Source organism: Squalius cephalus (genome assembly GCF_949319135.1).
Source record: "Squalius cephalus genome assembly, chromosome: 10".
Taxonomy (NCBI): Eukaryota; Metazoa; Chordata; class Actinopteri; order Cypriniformes; family Leuciscidae; genus Squalius; species Squalius cephalus.
Window position 1 is genome coordinate 9,566,339 of NC_137131.1, and position 23,366 is coordinate 9,589,704.

General features: G+C 37.3%; 1 protein-coding gene across 1 annotated transcript in view; it reads left to right on the forward strand.

The window, feature by feature from the left end:
- The first annotated feature begins 1,597 nt into the window (after nt 1-1,597).
- Nucleotides 1,598-23,366, forward strand: part of grm2a (glutamate receptor, metabotropic 2a) — a 46,422-nt gene continuing 24,653 nt past the window's right edge. Inside the window, exons 1-2 of the mRNA XM_079884571.1 lie at nt 1,598-2,300; nt 15,809-16,485. Coding sequence (XP_079740697.1) covers nt 15,976-16,485 — 510 coding nt within the window. The 5' untranslated portion in view covers nt 1,598-2,300; nt 15,809-15,975. The remainder of the gene's footprint in view (nt 2,301-15,808; nt 16,486-23,366) is intronic.

Below are 23,366 nucleotides of genomic sequence, written 5' to 3' on the forward strand. Positions count from 1 at the left end.
GTCTTGTGGACTACATACAAACATCTTTTATGTAAAATATCTTATTCAGGACAGTACTAAATAAAAAATAACATACATTTGGTATGATCCCTCTTTATTTTGTTAAAATAATTAACATTTTGCAGTTTGCAAAGTTTATGTAAACTTTCGAGCAAGACTATTTTATTCAATATTCTTTGATTAATAGAAAGTTCAAAAGAACTGCATTTATTTGAAAAAGAAATCTTTTATAACACTATAAATGTCTTTACTGTCACATTTAAAAAAAAAAAAAAAAAAAAAAAAGTGTCCTTGCTGAATCAATTTCTTAAAAAAAAAGAAGAAGTTGTTTTTCTGTTGCTATAGTGTTCCTGATGCTAAAGAGAATACTGTCTTATTAACTATTTTAAGCCTCAGGAATCCTTTCTGTGTAAGTATTCTCTTCTGTCATATCAAGTTACTTTGAACTTATGATTGGATGAGATGTGAGGGATTTGCCATTGACAATACAGATCAATACAAGTGATGCATCCAAAAGCTCCGGCAAGTTCTCCATTTCCCGAACACTTTGTGGATTTCTGTGAGCTTAGTGAAGCACAGAAAAAGGAGGAACATTTGAGTTATGATCTTTTTGAACTATTTTCATTGGTGGACCAACAAGAAACCCAATAGGTGGCCATATTGTGTCAGAAACAGAAACACACTTGCAATATGTGTTACTAATAACCCAGCTGTGATCACCTGAGGCTGAATCACATTTGTGCATATATTCCAATAGCACTGTTACTGGTGTGATATTGCTAAATTAGATTTTGGCTAGTTTTTAAATTCAAAAGTTCACTCAGTCCCTGTCTATTTTCCATGGAATATTAGATGTCAGGTAAATTGACAGTTTCAGTCACTGTTCACTCTCATTGTATGAATAAAGATGCCATGTAAGTAAATGGTGACTGAGGCTGTCAGTCATTTCTGCCTGACATCTCCTTTTGAGTTCCACAGAAGAAAGTAATGTATAGTGGTTCGGAATGACATGATGGTGAGTAAATCATCACGAGTGTTATTTTAGGTGCATTTTAGGTGTTTTAACTATCTTTTTACAAGCGAAAAAGCTCTTAAAATCTCTCTGACTTTTCTCTCTGATGGGATGCACGCAGCGTGTTCTTTTGTATGTCAATTTATTATTTACTAACTCTGTCACTTACAATGCAGTGTTTTAGGATTCTCCAAGGAATATGCCATCTGTAAGTCTTTTTTTTTTTAAATATAATTTTCTGGACGTTGCTGGCGGTCAACAACCAACTGATTTTACAAGCATGCTCTCTCAAGTTATATTTGGCAAGGATGGGATGTGACTGGCTCGATTGGTAAGAGGTCGACACGCAATGTTCGGTTTGAGAGCATCCTCACGGGAGCTCGTGCCCTCGCGCGCCCACTCGTGTCATGTTGAAACTTGTCCATCGACCTGAAACGGGACATTGATCCCATGATGTGTGATGCTGGCAAGCCAACCTTAATATATCGCCGTCACAGACTGGTGCTTGGCCAATTAAACAAAATCGACACCAGCTGACGTGTTTTGGGGCATTTACATATTCCGTGTCTCGCGGACGGAGCAGTTAGAGCAGATTGAGTGAAGTTGTTGTCAGCATAGTTGTCTTGGTAGTTTATCATATGCGGTCAGTGATCGTTTCTGTTACCGGTTAGAAATGCTGTTGTGGATGTTTATCTGCCAGTGGTCACTAGATTGGAAACGCATCTACAGTAGCATAGACTACATGCCCACTTCATGATATTTTTCAGTTGAAGAAATCCAGTCGATATTTTCAATTCATAGTTTCAGGGTTAGACATCAAATCAGTGCAAATCTATTCTTATATCAGAGCACACGCTCTCTTGGAGTCAACTTGCGCATAAAAAGGTTAAGCTGTGACTCTCAAATGTATTTCTTTAACACTCAGTAAAATTTAGTATTAAAAAGTGTTTGTGCATAGTGAAACGAGTATTCTTTTGCGTTTTGGGGTAATTCAGTCGAGGGGGGCAAAAATTCTCAAGGAATCCAATGACGCGCGCGACGCCTTTTCAGTACCACGGACAGTTCCACGCGCGCACAGCGTCTCCGAGGCGCGCGCTCAACGCAAACTTCACCCGCTGAATAAAATCTGGATTCCAGTGCTGGAATTCAGCCATATATTTTAAATGCAACATTAGAGCAATACGAAACTGTCACCAAGGATACGAAGAAAATACACGGACTTATAACCGGATGTCTTCAAGTAGATCCGCTTGGAATCTGTCGATCAGAGTTGAACTGGACAGGTCAGGTAAGACTGTTATCATCTGAATCTAATCTGTTGAAATCAATGTGTCTTATGTGATTTCAGGAAATCGGACAGTACGACCAATGCAGACAGGAATAAACTTAGCGTTGCTAACAGTTGGTTAAAACATGCATTGCATTTTGACACCTGACTCAATCAAGAAATACCAATAATAGGCTAATATTAAAAATAAATATCCTTTTAAATTAAAATGTGTTGCATTGGTTTTGCATTTGCATAAGGATTTAGGTTTCAGACGTTTTCAAGAAGGCAATAAAAGCAAGCGTCAGATCAGATAAACAATCGCACAGGTAACATCTCATCACATATTGCTTTGAATAGCAAAACACTCCCGCTCCGGGGTGTGTCTCTAAACCCATTTCTCTGACTGTGAATGTATGGAAAGCATGTAACCAGTCTAACTTTATTTGTATAAAATGTGGTTTGTTGCGGTATGTTCAACAGTTTCGCGAAGTGAAAAAAGCAGTGGATAGATTCAGATTAACATATCACAAGTTTGTTGACGCTGTTTGCGTGACAAATTTTTATTAAAGGCTAAATTTCAAAGCTTGTCGATTATTCACACCACCCTGAAACGTAGAGATACTTATTATGAAGTAGCCTATTACATATTTAGACATGTCTAACATGTTGCTTTATAAAAATAAAAATAGCTTAAATTACATTTGATTTAGAATTAAGACATTGACCAACATAATAAAGTATACAAGTGTGTATACATACACTGTAAATGTAAACATTTTCTTATTATTTACATGATATATCATTTTAGAAATAGCCTATAAGAAGGCTATGGGCTATAAGTTTTACCTTACATTTTGTCCGTAAATATAGGCTAATTCATACTTCTTGCTTCTAAAAACAGTTTTCATAACATTTTAAAGTAAAATATCTATTCGGATTCATATTATATCGTTTTGCTGTTGTATGGGTACCAATTAAAAGGGTTTTTCTGTAAAAAAAAATGTTTGTTTCTTTAGAGTTTTTACAGTGTTGTGATTGTTGCTTTTAACCCAGATGAGTGAGTGGTAGCCTAACTGTTAGAAAAGTGGCTATGTCCCTGGTGTTTTTTAACCATTCAAGTTTAACCTTATTGCTCTCGAACCACGGTAATAATGGTGTTTGTTTATGAATGCCCTTGGTTTTGATCGTTGCCTCTCTGAAACGTTCAAAATCATGCATGGTTGTATCTAGGCTAGCCTTCTATCACAATGTGCAGGTTTGCCCACGTCTGCTGTCTCCTAAAATTACATGATGTCATAATCATCGATGTTTTCGCCCATTTTTGTGTTAAGAAATAAGGCACTAAATACAATCAAGACGGAAATGAATACATGTAACGACGACCACTATATGTGTTTGGCTTTTGGCGAGCAGGGAGGGCATCCCAAAACAAGCTGTGGTTTAAAAATAACAGAAACTCAAACAGAGGCGAACAACCGTTAGGCTGGCTAGTTTAAATAATTCAAGCTCGTGCCGGACATGCTCTTATAGCCTATCCACTGCTGTGAAGACTTGCGCGAGAGTCAAGAATCTCTCCAGCACGCAAGTCTCTGCTCAGAAAGGTTGGAATGAAAAGGGTTCCAAAACCGAAAGATTTTTATGACGTTCGATTCCGTTAACGGTTCTCGAGCGTGAATTGTTTTGTCGATGCGAACTGAAATACGTAGAGATAGTCCGATTCTCGATCGAATGACTCTTTTGAGTCGGTTCTATTTAGTGAATCAATAACCGTTATGAATCAGTCGAATAAGTGCATATGTTATTTGTTATTATAGCCTAATCAATACTACAGTATTTAACGTGTCTGCACATAGGCTATATATAAAAGAGAAATAGTGTAAAAGAGAGTGAGAAAGATATAAATAAAGGTCAATTCTTCAGGTCTCAGTGATCCAGCAAAGTGTAAAAGTGAGTGAGAAAGAGATAAATAAAAGTCAATTCTTCAGGTCTCAGTGATCCAGCAAAGTGGAGATGCCTCTGTGAGCACGGCAAAGCTGCGTTATCACCACAATTGCATGTAAGTGCCTCCTTATCTGCAAGTAACACAACCACACTGAAAATTGATCCACAATAAAAGTGAGAATTGCTAACACAGAGTTCATCTAATGGCTTTTTCGACTGGACGACAAGAAGAATTTACGGTGGTGGGATAAGTCACAGATGCTGACAAGTGTCTTTGGCTGGAAATAGATTAACCGCTTGTGAGATTAATCTGCTGTGAGAGTGATTGATAGGTTACATCAACAAAGATAGTAAAAGTAATGGAGGTGTAAAGTAGGGTGTCACAGTGGCTAAGTGTGAGTACAGTCACCTCACACCAAGAAGGTTCCTGGTTCGAGTCCTAGCTGAGTTGGGAGACCTTTCTGCGTGGAGTTGGCATGGTCTCCCTCTTCCTCATGTCGTTCCAAACCTCTATTCTTTCATCTGTGGAACATAAATCAAGATGAGTAATGTTTTGTAGTGATCTGAAACAACATGAGGATGGGGGAGAGACTATATAGAAGAATGTAGAGAATACGCTTTCCTTATGTCCTGTGTTTGTAAAAGACACTACAGATAGTAATTAGAGAAAGTGTGAAACAAAAAGCAAAAAGATTTTGTATATGGATGTTTAGAGCCAATTAGCTTTTTTTCCTTTTGAACTCAGTAACTCAACTTTATGTTCTTAGAATCACTCAAATGTTTATTAATAAACATTCTATGATGGTATAGTAATGCTTCAGTTGCCTTAAGTATATAAACAACATTTGAAAGCTAGCATAAGATCCCACCCTCCCTTCAGAGCGTCTCCAAAACCATGCCTCCTCCGAAACACATGAACGCGTACAGCAGGGAGCAAAGCGTCACGACGAGAGACGGCGGTCATATCTTAAAGCACATAACATTACAATAATTATGAACATAAACAACTTAAAGAGCATTGACCTGTTCCACCTGACTGCTGCAGATTCATTCCGGCATTGATAGTGTTGCCATTGAAATACATAAATTCGGGTCACAAACCACTTCGAGTATAACGCCACGGGTTTCGCTTGCGGTGCTCTGTGACTGGCGTCTGTCTAACTCTGCACAGCATGAAACACACTGATGACGTGAGATGTCTGTGTGAGCAGGTGCGCAGAGGTATGGAAATACATATGTTGACAGGCAGATAGGCTATCGAATGATTGCATTCAGACCGAATGCAATGATTGGACGAACATTTTATGGTCCTACGCGTTCCACAGACGATATATACATTTAGACCACTTAACTTAGTGATTGCTATCAGGATGTGAAGAGACTTTCATCCAGCATAACAAATCCCCTACCCTGCTTTTAAGTAAAGCTATAGATAATACATTTTGCATTGACTCTCTTGGTCCTGATTTCTCAAGAAGACAATGGGCATATCAATTTAGCGAGTGTTTTCATTAAATAGATATCTATCTTATCATGTCTTGGATAATCACTCATCATTTTATTAATCTACCACATGATTAACAGATTAAATGATTGTTGAATGAAAGGGGGTAAATTAATTCACTCTTATCACTTAATAGCATAATAAAGTTTGGTTTTATTATGCTAAACTTTATGGACAAAGTGAGAACTGAATGATGAATATAACCCACTTCTTCTTCACAGTATGGTAAATTGTGCATTCTTGTGGTGTTTAACTTACCACAAATAGCAAAGACCATTGATTCAACGCTGATTCAATGTTGAATCAATGATATTTGCCCTGTGCAATGGCATTTACACCATAGAGCTTTATACTAGCTTTTTGTCACCACTTTGTGAACATCAACTGAACACTTTGCGGTAAAAGTGTGAATAATGTCTTCATTTTCACTATGGCTGTCTGAGGTAATGCTAAGATCCTCTGGAATGCATCAGACACATTTGATAGCAGATGGTGTGTGTTTCTTGTCAAGCATCTGGTAAAAGACTTCCAGAGAATCTCTGTGACCATGCAGATCCCAGGAGAGACTCGTGCACAGAGACAGGAGGATCTGTGTGTCTTTTGTGCATCCGTGCAATAGGGAACGTGTGTGCATATTTGTGTGTGCTTCTAATAGAAAGGGAGGAAAACTAAAACAAATGCGAATGCTTAGAACTAAATGTAGGCATGGATTGGTTTTTAATCACAGTGGGTCTATGCTGTGTACTTTTTCCAAGAGGGAGAAAGAATCATATGTGAGTTCACTCACACTCCCGGGAGTATGTGTCAGATAAATACATAATGTGATGTATTAGGGTTGCATTAAAGTATTTAAAGGCAAAAGGGAAACCCTGTATGCAGCATCTCACAGGTCTCCAGTGACTGGGACATGAATAATGTACAAGTTCAGAGAGGAAAAGGAGAGACCATATAGAATGCAGAGGAGAAGATTTCCTTAAGTCCTCCTTGCATTTGTAAAAGACACTACAGACAATAATTAGAGAAAGTGATGAAGAGTGAAGCATATATTGCATATACAAGCTGAACATTTGAGTGAAAATCCCTTTTTGCGACCGAGAAATCTCTTCATCTTTTCTGCTGTTGAATTCACTGTAGTTCGGTGTGTGTGGGGAATTTGATTGGCAGCATTTTAATTGCTGTTTCCTGTCTCCTTCATGCTGTACTGGATGGGTATTATTTAAATTTTATTTGTCTCTTACTGTGATCTGATAATAAGTACCCCATGTGAAAAAGTCAGGATCATTCTCTTATAATCTAAAATGCACCTTCTTAAGCTTTAAAGGAGAACTGTAATGAGTATTTTGTTTTATTGTTATATTGTCAGATACCATAAATCAGATCAAGTTGCAGTGCATCCCTGTAAAGTCCTTTTTCATGGTGGCATTAAGTTAAGATGATAAAGGGCCTATTTGGAAGTATTTTAACTGTGTTTTCCTTTAAAACATCTTCTCATTCAAACAGCCAAATCTAACAGTAAAGTTCAGTTTATAAGCATAGTTCACCCAAAAGTGAAAGTTCTGTCATTATTTACTCACCCTCGTGTCGTTCCTTAGTCTTCTTTTTTTTTCCTGCAGAACACAAAAGAAGATATTTTGAACAGTTGGACTCCACTGACATTTAGAAAGGGGACATTTCTTTTTAAAATATCTTCTTTTTTGTTGAGCAGCAGAAAGTAAAGTCGCAGGTTTGGAAGCACGAGGATGAGTAAAAGATTTTGCAGCAAATTGCACCATTTGAATTTTTGGGTGAACAATCCCTTCAAGCATCTTATACTCAGCTTAAAAAACAAACAAACATTTACTAGAGTAATAGAGTAATATAGGTTTAGTGTTTTTATTTGTTACTACTTGCACTTGCTTGGCTTTTATTATTACTATTGCTGAAGTAGCCTTCTTTTTTTGTCTCCAATTATCAACAAATACTCGCAATCTCATAGGCTTTTGGTTGCCATGGACTCTGAAAGTAATATCCGACTAAGGGACTGGGTAAATGAGTTGTTACCAACAATTGATTCCAGCTTGACCGATTCAGGTCATTTTGTGAACTTAAAGGGTTAGTTTACTGTTTACCCAAAAATCACTTACTCACCCTCAAGTTGTTTCAAACCTGTATGAGTTCATTTCTTCTGTTAAAAAAATGCTGATAACTAGACAGTTGATGGTATTGCCATTGAGTTCCCTAGTGTTTATTTTTCCTACTATGGAGTTCAATGGGTGCCGTCAACTGTTTGATTACTAACATTCTTTAAAATATCTTCTTTTGTGTTCAGCGGAACAAAGAAACTCATACAGTTTTGGAACATCAATGATGACTGTCCCGGCCTACATTTTTTTCTTGTTCTAGAAAGCAATCGCAAAAACTATCGCAACTTCCGTTTCATGCTGACTTTAATAAAAATGAATGATTTCATTTAGGGCTTTTGAAGTAGACATATTTCGCAATCGAGTAATCTGTGAAGATAATCATTGGATTGTTTCCTGGTCTCATTTCCAGAAAGTGTTCTCTAACAGTCGTTTTGTCCCCTTGGAGTAAGCTGTTGTACACACTTGATTGCAATTCCCCTTCAAATGGTTGATGATGTGGCCGCTCAAAGGGCCCTGAGTAAGGTGTTCAAAACCTCATTTGGACTGCAGCCACCGACTCTTTGGATGATTATCAAATAACGTGCCTGCTGGGTTGTGGCGTTACTCACACTCAGAGTTGTTCGAATTGGATTTGTGATTTGGAGCTCCAAATTAAAAAGGCATTTGTCAGCTTGTCGAAAAAGGTACTGCAATCCAGTGATTAGCAGAAATTGAAGTTGTAATTCTGTCCGTTTATTGTTTTCAGCTTCATCACTGCCAGGGTGGACTTGGCACAGCCACGGCCCAAACGTAACGGGGACCGAGAAGCTGTCGTTTGCTTGCAAGTGTGTAATGTGCATTTATCGCATGGCTAGCTGTGGAAAATGGAATTTAAAATTGAGTGTTCAGAATTCGACTGCTGTGATTGCGGTTTAACTGTTGAGTGATGTGGGCTACTTTAAATAAAGCAACAGGTTGGTCGCATCAGAACATGATTCTTGGATCGATTTAAACCCTGGAAATTTCCTTTTTTTGTCATCTGAAAATTCATTTTCATAGTTTCTCCTCTCTATTCAGTGCAGAAGAGCACTTGTATGGAATCCCTCTCTTACCTTTTCCTCCGTCTGCCCTGCGGTTACATAAACATGACCTCTCTCCTAGATGTGCTATTACCATATTCATGCTGCTCTTTTTGTCAGCATGAAATTGAAAATACTGAAATGGATTAACACTTTGTTAGGGTTTGCACAACTCCTCCTCCTCCTCTTTAATGTTGCTCATTCCTTCCTCTCTCTTATTTGCGTTCTGTCTCTCCCTCCGCGCTCAGCCAGCATCTCTCAGTTCCCCTGCTTCTTCACACTGCGTGGCTGGAGAAGTCTTGAAGAGTGGCAAAAGCAGTGGAATCAAATTGAAGAGGCCATCTGGTGAAGCGGAAGATACAAGCGATAGTGGAGAAGGAGTGGAGAGAAGAGAGAGAGAGCGAGACGGGAGGAAAATTGGACTGGATATTCAGGCAAATTTATGGGTCTTTAATTGCCAAGTATTTACATAATTTGAATAAATGTAAATGTTATATTCCACTTCAGCACAGTTACACGGCGGTTACAACGAAGTGGCATATCTCGAGTCTAGTGTAAATATGCAGACATCTCAGTAAGTGGAGATACACTAAACAGCTTAAAGTCAACATTAAATCAAAATCGATCTAATTTACCTTCTTAAAGGGATAGTTCATTATTTTTCTAAACGTTCAAAACGTCCATTTTTCTTTCTTTTGGTTACGCAAACGTTTTGAAACTTTTGAATGTTCTCTGAAACGTTCTGACGAATAATCAACAAAAATGTTTTAGAAAACACATTCCACGAACGATGAATTCAAAATAAATTTTTGTTAACGTTGTGAGAACATTATTAAAGACCATATAATTCTACATTCTATTAATGTTACTGGAAGAATGTTTTTTTCATAACTTTGAGAGAACCTTGCCAGAATGTTAGGGAACTTCTGAGAACATTTCCTGTTAGCTGGGGTGGTCACAAGAAAAGCCAGTTTCTTCAATATTTTAAAGCTACACTGTGTAATTTTTTAAGTTGATTCTTAGCAAAAAACACTTTGTTCTTTCAAAATCATATGTGCTCATTAATGTGTAATTACTTCTACCAACTAATCAAGTATTCTCGTAAGCGTAGAATCTGCCATTTAGAATACATACGAGCGAGTCGCTCGAATGGCGGAAGCCATGTTGCGCCTCCATCTTGAAAATACATTAGCCAAAGAGGGACATACCTGGAAATTCAAGCTTCGCCTTTCGCGTTTTGACACTGAGTGGCACCGTGACGAATGCGAGGGGGAGATTACTCGTGACTGCCGGCAGATTTGAAATAATACGGCCACCGTAGGAGTTAAAACGCCCTCGGAATGGGAGGGGCTAGAAAGTAATATTCAGTTGGTAGTCATAAACAATTTCACCGCTAGATGGGAGAAAATCCTACACAGTGTAGCTTTAACTGAACATTTGTAACTGCTATCTGATAAACAAATGAGTAAAATATTGAGGAAATATTTACCTAGTATTATTTTTATTGATATTATCAGCAACTATTTAGACAATGTCAAAATGATTAGTTGTTGAGATAAGTTTGGAGACATGCAAGTGAGTAAATAATGACAACAATAGTGCTCACATGCTTGCATACTGACTCCAACCTTGTTTTCGTCCACTGTGCTTTGCCATTTGCCCCAGACCTGATTCCTGTTCACGAATATGGGGCATTTTCAGCACTTTAACATTATACCGCACCCCAATCCTAGTTTGACATCAATAGAAGCTCATCTCACTTTCAATACTTCTCTCTACCTATATAGTGTCAGATATTACTTAAGCTTATCATCCAATAAATAAACTCTGTTGTGAAGAACAGCGGTCTCAAATTATCTTTATGTTTCCGAAGGGATGCGAGTATTAATCCTTAAAAGATGCGGTTCAGGGCATGTATGTCGTAAAAAGATATAGCCAATTTACACCAGCTTTACAAGAATTCCCATAGGGACTCCACTCCCATCCTAGCAGACTAGATTGGCCCTTTCAGCCTCACTTCTCTCACTCCCTCTCTCTCTCTTCCCCCTCCTTTCATTCTTGTCTGGCAAGTTTCCATGGAAACAAAGGGTAGGGAGAAGACCCTAATTAGTAGGTGTGTGTCTCACTGAGATGAACACATATATTGTTGAGATATGGATACACACACACTCCAATTCCAAATAACTGCCGCTCCTGCTGGTCATATCTGAACTGTTGTTTGGCTCTTCATTCTTGATTTCTCATTTGATGTTTATGGCACGTCCAGTTGAAAAGAAATAGTGTAATTTACAATGTATTTCCCCCCTGAGGTTATTTATAGACTTTATTTCTCCAACGTCGTGTTTCACTAAGACAAACTAGTTAAAAAAAATAAATAAAAAAAATTTTGTAAAAATTGTTTAAAATTTTATTAAAAAAGAGCTGTTTATGAAAATTTTCTGTACCACATTTCCGAAAATCAGAAATCACAAACTTCAGTTTACTGTCTTAATTTTAAGAGTTCTGGTGTCTCTAATGATTAATGTGAAAATAATAATAATAATTTAAAGGAGTCATATAATGGTACATGCACTTTTACAAGTTGATTGTACTGAAATGTGTGTTGGCAGTGCCTGTACACAACCATCATAAAATGATAAAAATCCATCCAGTGTTTTTTTTTTTAAGACAGTGGCTGAGTTTGTTTTCGAAGGGAATATTCCCCACAATCAACGTCAATGATTTCCGGTTTGCACGAATCATTTCACACACCAGACTGCTTTACAAATGAGGTCAATATAAAGCTGGTTTTGCTAAGAAGCTGCTCCTGAAAAAAGGATCGGTACCAACTATTCGTGTTCCTGCTGCACCTCCAGAAGAAGAAGTGAGTGTAACGTTTTATTAACCTTTATATTAATATTTATATTAATCTTTGCAAATCGCTTGCTGCACGCTTCACGATGAATGCGGCTGTTTACACTCAGGGTACATTACGGCATGTTTTCTATGTATGACGTTCTCAATATAATTCATAATCCCACGTTTATAATGAACAACGCGTTATGGTTATTGTGTTATTGTGTTACGGTGTACGCACAGAACAGAGGGGCGGGGTGAGCAAAGCTCATTTTCATTTAAAGACACATGCACTTAAAGGTGGTATCAGTGATTTCAGGCCCAATTTTTTTTTATTACATTCATCTAATCTTTCCCAACGATCCGCTAGCTGCCCGCCCCATAAGCATGCCGTCAAAAAACTGCGTCTCTGTAGGCAGCCTAGGCTCTGAGATCTGCACACAAAAACAATTGGTTTCACCAACCACTCAAAACCAAAACAAATAGTTTTCCAACCAATCACCGACAGGGGGAGGGTGTTGTGAGGTTTTGTGCTCGTGCACGGCTGCACGCGAAGTCGGAGCTGAAGAAGAAGCTGGCTCAAAACCTCACAACACCCTCCCCCTGTCGGTGATTGGTTGGAAAACTATTTGTTTTGGTTTTGAGTGGTTGGTGAAACCAAGTGTTTTTGTGTGCAGAGTCTCAGAGCCTAGGCTGCCTACAGAGACGCGTTTTTTTGACGGCATGCTTATGGGGCGGGCAGCTAGCGGATCGTTAGGAAAGATTAGATGAATGTGATAATTTTTTTTTGGGCCTGAAATCACTGATACCACCTTTAAACGGCGTGCTGAAAACAGAGCTGTTTTTGACCGGGTAAAATGAGTATTTTCTTACAATACTAATGAGAATTTTTAATTAAAGTATATTACAAACTTTTGATTTAGACCATAAAGAATCATATTAGCTTGTACAAAAATGGCATTACCCTTCAAAAGTAAAATAAAACTAATTAAAAAAAATGAACCTCTTAAATTCCTTCAGATTCTTCTAATCCAACTAATCCAAACTTATTTGACAGATAGGATCAAAGCTTTAACCCTCTTTTTTTTCTCGAAGACTTTTCAGAAAGTTATTTTCAGTATATTTTCTATTCATCATGACAGCAGTATTCATCCGATGATCGAATGATGGAGAAGAGCATTATATCTGAGCAAATATCGCAGATGCACATACAGTATAGTACACACTTTTTACATGTTAAACTGCTGATTCAGCATCCTCCACAACTTCTCATTCTCAACTGACCTTCAAACTGGGGAATTGTGCTGTTCATACTGCATTCAGGACAATTTCCCAAAGATGTTGGTTACCTTTGCATAATTCCTTTGGTGAATCAGGTGCCGAAGAACACACCTGCAAATGATGCTATCAGCAGGTGCAATTCATTCTTAGTGAATTCTCCCATTGAAGTTCCAACCACATACTTCAGTTGTATATGTATTTATATTAACCGAACATGAGGGTTAAATCAGTGTAGTTTATGTTTTATTTCTCTCATTGAAATTCCAATGGTATACAGTCATCGTAATGTAAAAGTAAATAAGCACCTTATCATGCAGTCTCTCTGCACATACCCTCTTCTCACACACTCCATGAGTTGAGGCTGCAAACCTCATAATTATATCATTCACAGCATCTGAAAGCTAAACTCAACACCTCTTAGCATGTGTGAAATTAGCATGTATGCTCCCCATTGATATGCCTGTGTATATGAGAGAGAGATAAAAAAAAAAGGAAAAATAGGCCTGTTTGGTCAATTTGCTTACTGCAGAGGGAATATTTTACAAAATCATTCTGTTTTGATGTGCATGCTGTAAATGCATTGTTTAAGGTCAAATATATGCAAGCTTATGTACTTATGTGTGGTAAAACCCTACATTATGGGGACAAAATGTCCCCAGAAAGATGGCAATATCCAAAAACACTATGTCCTTGTGGGGAGATGTTTTGTTCCCAATGAGGAAAATGTGAAAATGCAGCTTTTTTTGTATAGTTTGTACAGTATAAAAGTCTTTATGTCTGTGGAATGTCCCCATAAGACATAAAAACCCAACTTGTGTGTGTGAGTGAGTGGGTGAGTGTGTGAAGCAGCTGTTGTCTTACAAGCTGTCTGATAGTGATCCTCTACATGAGTTCAGACGAGCTAGCTTTACACTACAATGGTCACACTGTCCCCTGAGCACAGAGCCTGATACACACACACACACACACTTTCTATGTTTTATGGGGACTTTCCATAGACATAACGATTTTTATTCTCTACAGACTCTATATTCCATCCCCTAACCCTTCCCCTTAAACACAACCTCACAGAAAACCTTCTGCATTTTTACATTAAAAAAACTTAATTTTGTTTGATTTATAAGCTGTTTTCTCCATTGGGACCCAAAAATGTCCCCACAAGGACAAGGATTTCGGATATTGCCATCCTTGTGAAGACATTTTGTCTCCATAATGTAGAGTTTTACTAGGACCACATACACACACACACACGTACACAGTATTTACCCACACCAAAACACAAGTGAACAAAGCTCAATGGACTAGCCAGGATCCTAAGGGAAAGGGGCCTTAGGGAAGCCATACCTAGTGCTGTAAACTAACAAATCCAGCCGCCTGATGGAATAACAGAGACATTCTGAGAAATTCATTTCTGAGAGTTACAGAGAAAATCAGTGCAGCCAAATGAGGATATTTCAACTACACAACAAATTACACTGGAGTCACTTATTTGGGGAAATCTGTGCGGGTCACAACTATATATCCTATATATACTAATATCTCCTCAGTTTTAGTAAAATTTTTATTGTTGCTGCTCATGGAATTGTTTAAAATTAACTGTTCAGATTTGTATGTGTGATCTATTATGTGATATAAATGTCCTGGAGTCGTATTAATGATATAAAGTACTAAGGTATTTATGATTGCTATCTTCTAATTCCCCTGCCTTGATCTTAATGTTATGGAAATGTTGTTGATGATAATAACTTTCTTTTTTTTTTTTTCTTTTTTTTTTAACAAATCAACATGACATGATTTGCAGTTACTTAATTGTAAACTTTACTCAAATGCCTTTTATTTGTAATTGAATTGAATTTGTAAATGTAATGTTTTAACCACACTACTGGTACTATATATGGTGCTGGTGGGGAAGCACAAGCATAAGGAAACTGGCCTCTGAACTGGCCTCATATTTTCACCAGCTTCACTCTTCACTTCAATAACAACTCCACCATGATAGAAAAGCTGCATAATGCCAACACAGCAGAACATTACATACAAATAAGTTTATGCTTTTTTCATCTTGAATAAAAACACATGAAGTAACACTTAATTTCAACATTTATTCTCCCTATCCTGTCCTATGCAATGCACTCTGAAAACTAGAAATCCCCTGTCCAGATTCAGCAATGCTGCCTTAACGCAGATGGAAATTATTCATGTGATTCCAACACAAATGGATTATGTAAACCACTTCTTGGATTGTGACAAAATATTCAAGAATTGTGTTACCATAGCTCAATTGAATTAAAGGGATAGTCCACCCAAAATGAGAATTCTGTCTTCATGTAGGCACCCTCATGTCCATCCAAAACTATTTGATTGTTTTTTTCTTCTTCTGTGGAACATAAAATAAGAATGTTGATAACCAAACAGTTTTGGTTCCCATTGACTTCCATTGTATTATTTTTTTTATTTTTTTTTTGTCCATGTAATGTTTTGCAGAAAAAAAGAAAGTCATACGAGGAATGACATGAGGGTGAGTAATTGATGACATATTTCTCATTTTTGGGTGGACAGTTTCTTTAGGAAGAAAAACATGACAGATGAAAAAGTGCATAGGACAAATTCGATTTTTATTGTGGGATGTACATGACCCTAGACTTATTCTTCACCCTAAGAAAACTGTTCTCATTAAAAACAACCCCAAGGGCAATGGTAAATCACAGCAGTTGTTGTGTATTACAGTGCAGCATCTAATGCTCTCTCTCTCTCTCTCTCTCTCTCTCTCTGTTTGATCCACAGATTCTGATCAAGCAGGAGATGGCGATGATGCTTGAGTTTGCCTACGATTGCACATTAAAGTGTCTGAAGTCTTCCTTTAGCACAGCTTGAGCACCATCCCTTTCCAACACATAAGAGGACTGAAGAAACAGGGATTGACCTGCAAAGCGCCTAGATCTTTTCGCACCATGGCTCAGAGGTCCACTCATTTCGGAGGTCACGGTCCCTCCTGGCCGCTTCATCTCACTCTACTGCTGCTTCTATTGGCCAGGACACCCCAGGCTTTGGCTATCCCAGGTTACAACACTGACATCACCAAGAAGGAGATCATAATCGAGGGGGATCTGGTGATTGGAGGCCTGTTTCCTGTCCATCAAAAGGGGGAGGGGGCTCAGGACTGTGGCCGTATCAATGCACAGAGAGGGATTCAGAGACTGGAGGCAATGCTGCTAGCCCTGGACGAGATCAATAAAGATGATCAGATTTTGCCCGGGGTAACGTTAGGTGCCCACATTTTAGACACTTGCTCTAAGGACACGTACGCACTGGAGCAGTCGCTTGAATTTGTGCGCGCTTCGCTAACGAAAGTGGACGATAGTGAGTACACATGCCCGGATGGATCCTACGCCATCCATGATGATGTTCCGCTCGCAATCTCTGGAGTGATTGGAGGCTCCTACAGTGATGTATCCATACAGGTACTGATCCCTGTCACCTATTTTAAAAATGTTTATTCATCTGTTTGTGTTTCCTTCCAGAAAAAAATCTTGATAATCAGATTATGTCATAAATATGCATGAGGAATCATTTGCATGTTTATTGTGTTTATCACACTGTGGCTGTCATTCAGCCATATGCACAAGCCCGCAGTATAGTTCAGTTAACCCTGTAGAGTCAACTGCAGCATATTTGATATGCAAATTTCTAAGGCTTCTCAAATATCAACACTATCAAAACTTTGCTAAAGATAGTTTTTTGGAAAGTAAAAGGCCTTTTAGTATAATTCCACCTATGTCTTTTTGCTGTAAAATCTTTACTGATTTTTATGAAATTAACATATGAATTAATGTAATATTCATTCTCAGAAAAAAAGGTACAAAAGCTGTCACTGTGGCGTTACCTTTTAAAAAGGTACACTTTTGTACCTAAAGAGTGCATATTAGTCCCTCAAAGGTACATATTGGTACCTAAAGTGTACATATTAGTACCAAAATGGTACATTTTAGAATCTTTTTGAAGGGTACTGTCCCAGTGACAGCTTTTGTACCTTTTTTTCTGAGAGTGTTGTTAGTTATATTTCAAGATAAATACTGGACTGAACATCACTGAAGCAACTTAAAGCAGCACTATGCAGCTTTGCCGATTTCTTCGCTGTTTTCTCGCTTTTTGCTCGCGGGTTTAACTATAGAGCTCCCCCTACAGCTTCGGAATAGATATTTGACAACACTGTCGTCAAAACTCGTTGGCGACTCGCCCCCCTCCCATCTTCTCCCGCTGGTCAATGTGCATTTGTTTTCAAAGAAGCCAGCGAACGCACCGAGCCATGTCCACTGAGGTATGTATGATACACAGAAGGCTAGCATATAAATGTTTAGATAGTGTATGTGTGCAGTCAGCAATTCGTTACATCGCGAGACCTGATATCACACGATACTTCCTGACGCTGAGGCCGGCGGCCCGAAAGTTGCAAGGGTGGTTTTTCGGCTCACAGGCGCTCGGGGGGTGCGAGAAGACCACCATTCAACCCGAAAATAGTCATATAACCATTCCAATGACTCCGAAGCTGTTCGGTTAAGATAAAAAAAGTTACTTAGTTCACCTTTAAGTTTACTTTATTGTCCATATATTATGTTAAAATGTGAAGCATCAAATAGGGTACAGGCTTTTGAGGAACGTTTATAATAATAATGATACTCAAAAAATTTGTTTACATTGTTATTCATTATGCCAATTATTTTTATACAGGATTAAGCTAACAAAAATATATTATTGGGTAACTCAGATCTGCAAGTCTGCAAGTTTTAGCAATGGCACTGAAAATATTTCCAAAAAAAGAACTGTTGCATATCTCTGAGCAACACACTGTGGCGTTTAATTCCTATGATTTGTTCAGTGTTTTGAACAAATAGTAGCCGAAATAATCAGGATTTTTGAACAAATTAGTTAGATGAATGATTCAATGACTCATTCAAAGAGACAGTCAATTGTATTGTTGCCAGATTAATCAGCATTATTGAGCGAATTGGCTGAATTAATCATCCAATGACTTACACATAAAGACAAGGGCTGGATCCGAAATGGCATACTTCCCTAGGCGACAAAAACAGTATGTGACAAAAGTATTAAGTCGCGATTCACAGTACTCATAAAAGAGCAGGCAAAAAGTACCCAGATGACCTATTACTTCTGGCAAGATTCTGAAGTGTGCATATGAATGGCAGTGATACGACACAACTGACGCTGGTAGGTCACATGATAATGACATACTGTAATGGTGAATGTAGTAAGTCCGGATTACACTTATACTACGCATTTATACTATATAGAACATACTTTTGTAGATTCCACAAAGTAAGTACCTACTCAAAAGAGTATGTGATTTCAGATAAAGCCAGTCACTTGTTTCCTTCCTGAATGAATCAGTGTTTTGAAGGAATCGGTTAAATGAAAGATTCACTGACTCGCTCATATAGACAGTACCTTGCTGCCACCTACTGGCATAACAATGTAACTTGCGGAAAGAGTCACTGAAAAATCCCTAGCTCTAATGAACAGACTGACAGTATTTATCTATATTTTTTTTTCCACTGTGAACATAACTAGGTATATTTAACAATCTCACTTCTGTGGTTCATACTGCTGCATTTAGTAAGACAAATTAGCAGTCTCTTAATGAGGAAAATATAGTGGTGGTGTCTGGCTACCTGTCATCCATATGCTCAACCCATCCAATTTGCCACCGACCATGTGGCGTTTCCTGACACTCCCTGGGATGTCAGTAGCAGACGTGCTGCAGATGTTAGCTTTAAGGAATCAAGACAGTGACAGCTTGATTACACTCTCCACAAATCTGCTGTCTGAAGATTTAAATATATTAAAACGAGAGTTAGAAAGATAATTAGAACAAAATGTCTAATATGCATACAAATTGATTGACTTAATCAACATTCCTGCTTTATGAAAGTTCTTGCACTAATGAAGGTTCAGCTACACTCTATTGAGAATGAATCAGATTAGAAAGGCAGTTGTGCTATTAGAAATTTACTGAATACTGCGCTATTGGAAATCTGGCTCTTTACATGCTCTCAAAATGTGTCTTACACATTCATATCCATCAAACATTCTGCCAGAATGCTACCTATCTTACCTTCAGGGATATTATACTTTTGAATTTCATTTTATTTCTATTTCATTTTCATTTTGTCCTTTCAGTGTGGTTCAATTTTTGTTTGCATGTTTAATGTTAAGTGTGTTATAAAATTTGAAACCATTAAGAACGATAACTATAAAGATAATGATAACTATATTAGCATCCACACCAGCAGACGAAATCTTTCTGCTTATTCTAAGCGCGTGCTTGTCAATGTTTTTTATAGTTCATCAGCTGGATAAAATCATTCTGAAAGTAATTTCAATGATATCGTTTCTCTGTTACTTTTCTTAGTAATTGTATTAATAATTTTAAGTAAAAAAAAAACAAATTGGTGGGAAAAAAAAGCATAGAGTTACACTTAAGGATGTAGCAGAATATCATATTGGGGCAAGCTCTTTTGACCCAGAACCACCCATAACACCCTTGTATTGTGGAGGTGACTTTTGCAGGGCCAAGAACAAGTCACATTTTCTTCTAAAAATGAATCTTGTTTTAGTATTGTAACATTCTTAAAAAAATAGCTTTTGGTGTGACAGGTAATGAGGTGCTTATTAAGATCTATCTGCTGCAAATACCAATAGTACATTGGACAATTTAAGCCTTACTGAATTGAAATAACAAGTTAATTATTTATCCCCCCAACAGAAGAATGTTGGCTGATGAATGGAGGCTTTAACACATTAAAATCAGTGGCAGTCAGATACGTGCTGCGGTTGGCGTATGAGTCACTCTGTGAGGTGGAAACAGAGACAGAGAAATGTGTTCATTCTTAAGGTTTCACGAGCATAATTACTGCAGTGCCCGCACAGGGACATGGAATGCATTAATAATGCAGAAAAAACAGACAAGGAGGAAGAGAGAGTTGAGTGTATGAAATTTTATTTTATCACTGTACAGAAATCCCCATTTTCTCCCTCTCATTTCTACTCGAACTGTTTTTGTTTTTTCTTATCTTCCTGTTTTTTGCATGTGAGGAATCTGTTGTGTGTTTCACGCATATGTACACAGACACACACATGCACAGTTTCTTTCCACTGCTGTAAAGGGACACTTTGGGCAGTGGTGGGAGATGTTTTCTGGAGGGCTAGTGTGAGCGAGACTCATCTAGCATCTCACTTATGAAGCATGCCGCTGGGGAATCCCTGTTCCTGTGCCATTTTCCACCCCCTAGAACCATCATTTCCTTTAAAGAAATATTTCCCCCCAAAATGAAAATTCTGTCATTTTCTGTATGCTGTGGGACACAGAATTTCTGAGCTGAAAAACAAAGCATATTGCTTGTAATACATTTATTTAATTCTAAGTATACAACAAATTTACATATGTGACCCTGGACCACAAAACCAGTCACATTTATTTTTTAGGATTACATTATAATATGATTATATGATTATACATATAATCATAATGTATGACTATAATAAACAAGTTTTCCATTGATGTATGGTTTGTTAGGGATACAACTATTACTAGAAAATCTGGAATCTGAGGGTGCAAAGAAATCGAAACATTGAGAAAATTGCTTTTAAATTTCTACATTAATGTTCGCGATTGTGCTGCATAATTCACTCACAAAAATAAATGTTTTATATATTTGCGGTAGGAAATTGACAAAATATCTTCATGGAACATGATCTTTACTTAATATCCTAATGATTTTTGGCATAAAAGAAAAATCGATCATTTTGACCCGTACAATGTATTGTTGGCTATTGCCACAAATATACCCGTGCGACTTATGACTGGTTTTGTGATCCAGGGTTACATAGTTGTGTACTTAATAAAAATATCCTGCACTTGTACTTTTGGTATACTAAATCGGCATACTTAAAGTCTGCTAAATTAGAACAACTAATTTTATACGTAATGCACTTTAGTTATCCGAAAGTTGTCCTGAGGTTCAACTAAGGAAATACTAATAAGAATATTTGATTGTGCTAAAATGGAACTATTGCAAGAATATTTTACGTACACTTTAAATATCTTGCATTCAAAGACTGACATTATACAGAGATCATACTACTAATAGTGAAATAAAGAAGTACTTCAAATAAAGTTTAATTATATCATTACGTCTCAAGCGATATGTCAGTAAATATGTTAATGGATTTGTACTATATGAAATAAATGTATTTCAAATGCATTTTGGTGGAGATTTTTTTCACTTGGGCATATGCCGTATTTTATGTGCTTTATTCCATTGGTTTTCATGCCATGCAATATAATTTTGTGAGGAAAATATGCACATTTTCAAACTCAGCAACAAGTACACCACCATTCAAAGTTTTGGAGTAATATTTTCGTTTTTTTTTTTTTTAATAAATGTATATATTTATTCAGCAAGGGTGTTTAAATTGATCAAAAGTGATAGCAAAGACATTTATAATGTTACAAAAGATTTATTTCAAATAAATGCTGTTCTTTTGAACTTATTATTCATCAAAGAATCCTGAATAAAGACGATGGTTTCCGGAAAAAAGAAAAAGAAAAAAAAAACTGTTTTCAACATTCATAATAATAAGAAATGTTTCTTGAGCAGCAAATCATCATATCAGAATGATTTCTTAAGGATCATGTGACACTGAAGACTGGAGTAATGTTGCTGAAACTTTTACAATAAATTACATTTTAAAATATATTAAAAAAGAAACAGTTATTTTAAACTGTAATAATATTTCTTAATATTACTGTTTTACTGTATTTTTGATCAAATAAATGCAGCCTTGGAGAGCAAAATAAGTCTTACCAACCCTAAACTATTTAGTTAATATATATTTTATAATATATATTATATTTAATAAATGACAGATTGAGGACGAGGATGGAAGAACACTTCATTCAGAATGCTGTGTTGAATTTCTTTGAATTGAATTCTTCTTCTTGACATTCCAATTCAATTAAAGCTCTGTCAAATGAATTGAAAGGAAGTCAATTTTTTGAAAGGGAAACTATTTTTCTGCTTTTTATTCAGTATTACCCTCATTCTGCTCATTTGCGAGTTTTTGCCTTTAGACTTTGGGTTAAGATGGGAGGGAATAAATATACATTATACTGTACATTCCCAAAATGCTCTTGAGTGCTTTCTCATGTCACACCATGAGCTGATAACTTTGCATCCATTCCTGCATTTTTAAGCTGTAATTTATGGCTGTGAAATGAGAGCAGGCTTGTTAAGGTGAGACTTGCTTGACAGCAGTGTGAACTCATTGGTAGCTGTGTGGAGTCGACTGAAACAGACGGGGGGGTTGTTTCAGCTTTTAGAGGTTCTCATGTTAAGACTTCACTCTTCTTTATTGGCGTTCTCTCCTGTGGAGCGATAAGAATGGCGGACTTTGACAGCACAGATGCAAACCTAAAGAAGCTTTTAGGGCATGAGGGCGAGCAAGAGAGAGAGAGAGAGTCTGATGAACGAGATGTAATTTTGGTTGAGGTCGGTATTTGGGGCCTTTCTCATAAAAAGTGCATGTCCTTGCCTGGCAGCTATTTATGGAGTTGCTGTTCTAAAGTGTCTGCTCCAAAGCACAGCCCCAACACCTTAAATCTGAAACATATATCATTCGCTTGACAGTACATCAAAGCTGAAGGGATGTCGACTGGTTTACAACGCAATATGTGGTTCCACAGATATCGCTCTAGAAATTTACATTCCTACACAGAAAGCACAAGATGGCATGTAACTGAGACGTCTGCTGCTAAAAATACGCAGTAACTCCTGTTAATTACGGCCCATGAACATGCACTCAATTCATTAATGTGAATATTATGATGAGATGAGACTCTGTCATGCCTCACTTATCCGAATTTCCTTCATGTCTTGTCTTGTCTTGTCCACCTCGTGTTTTTCCAACTTGCGAAAGAAAGAAGTCGTCTTTTAGCGGTAGTCGAATCATAAGTCGTGGCTTTGTTTGTTGAGCTTTCTCTTGTTGAACTTGCTCAGATATCTTTTGTATCTTTCATCAATCTTTTCACTGAATTATTAATTGTTTGCATGAAATATTCTTGGCACTCATTTTAACAGACCATTTTTCTTCACCCAATGCTTTTCCGCCAGTTTCAGATAACTGATATAAACTTTAACAGAATTAGCCCAACTGCCAAAAATATGTTTTTAGAATATTTTGCTAACATTCCATTGAGTTATTTCGGAATGTTCTCTGAATGTTCAAAGCATCCAGTTTTTTTTTAAATGTTTTAATGGTGTCACGA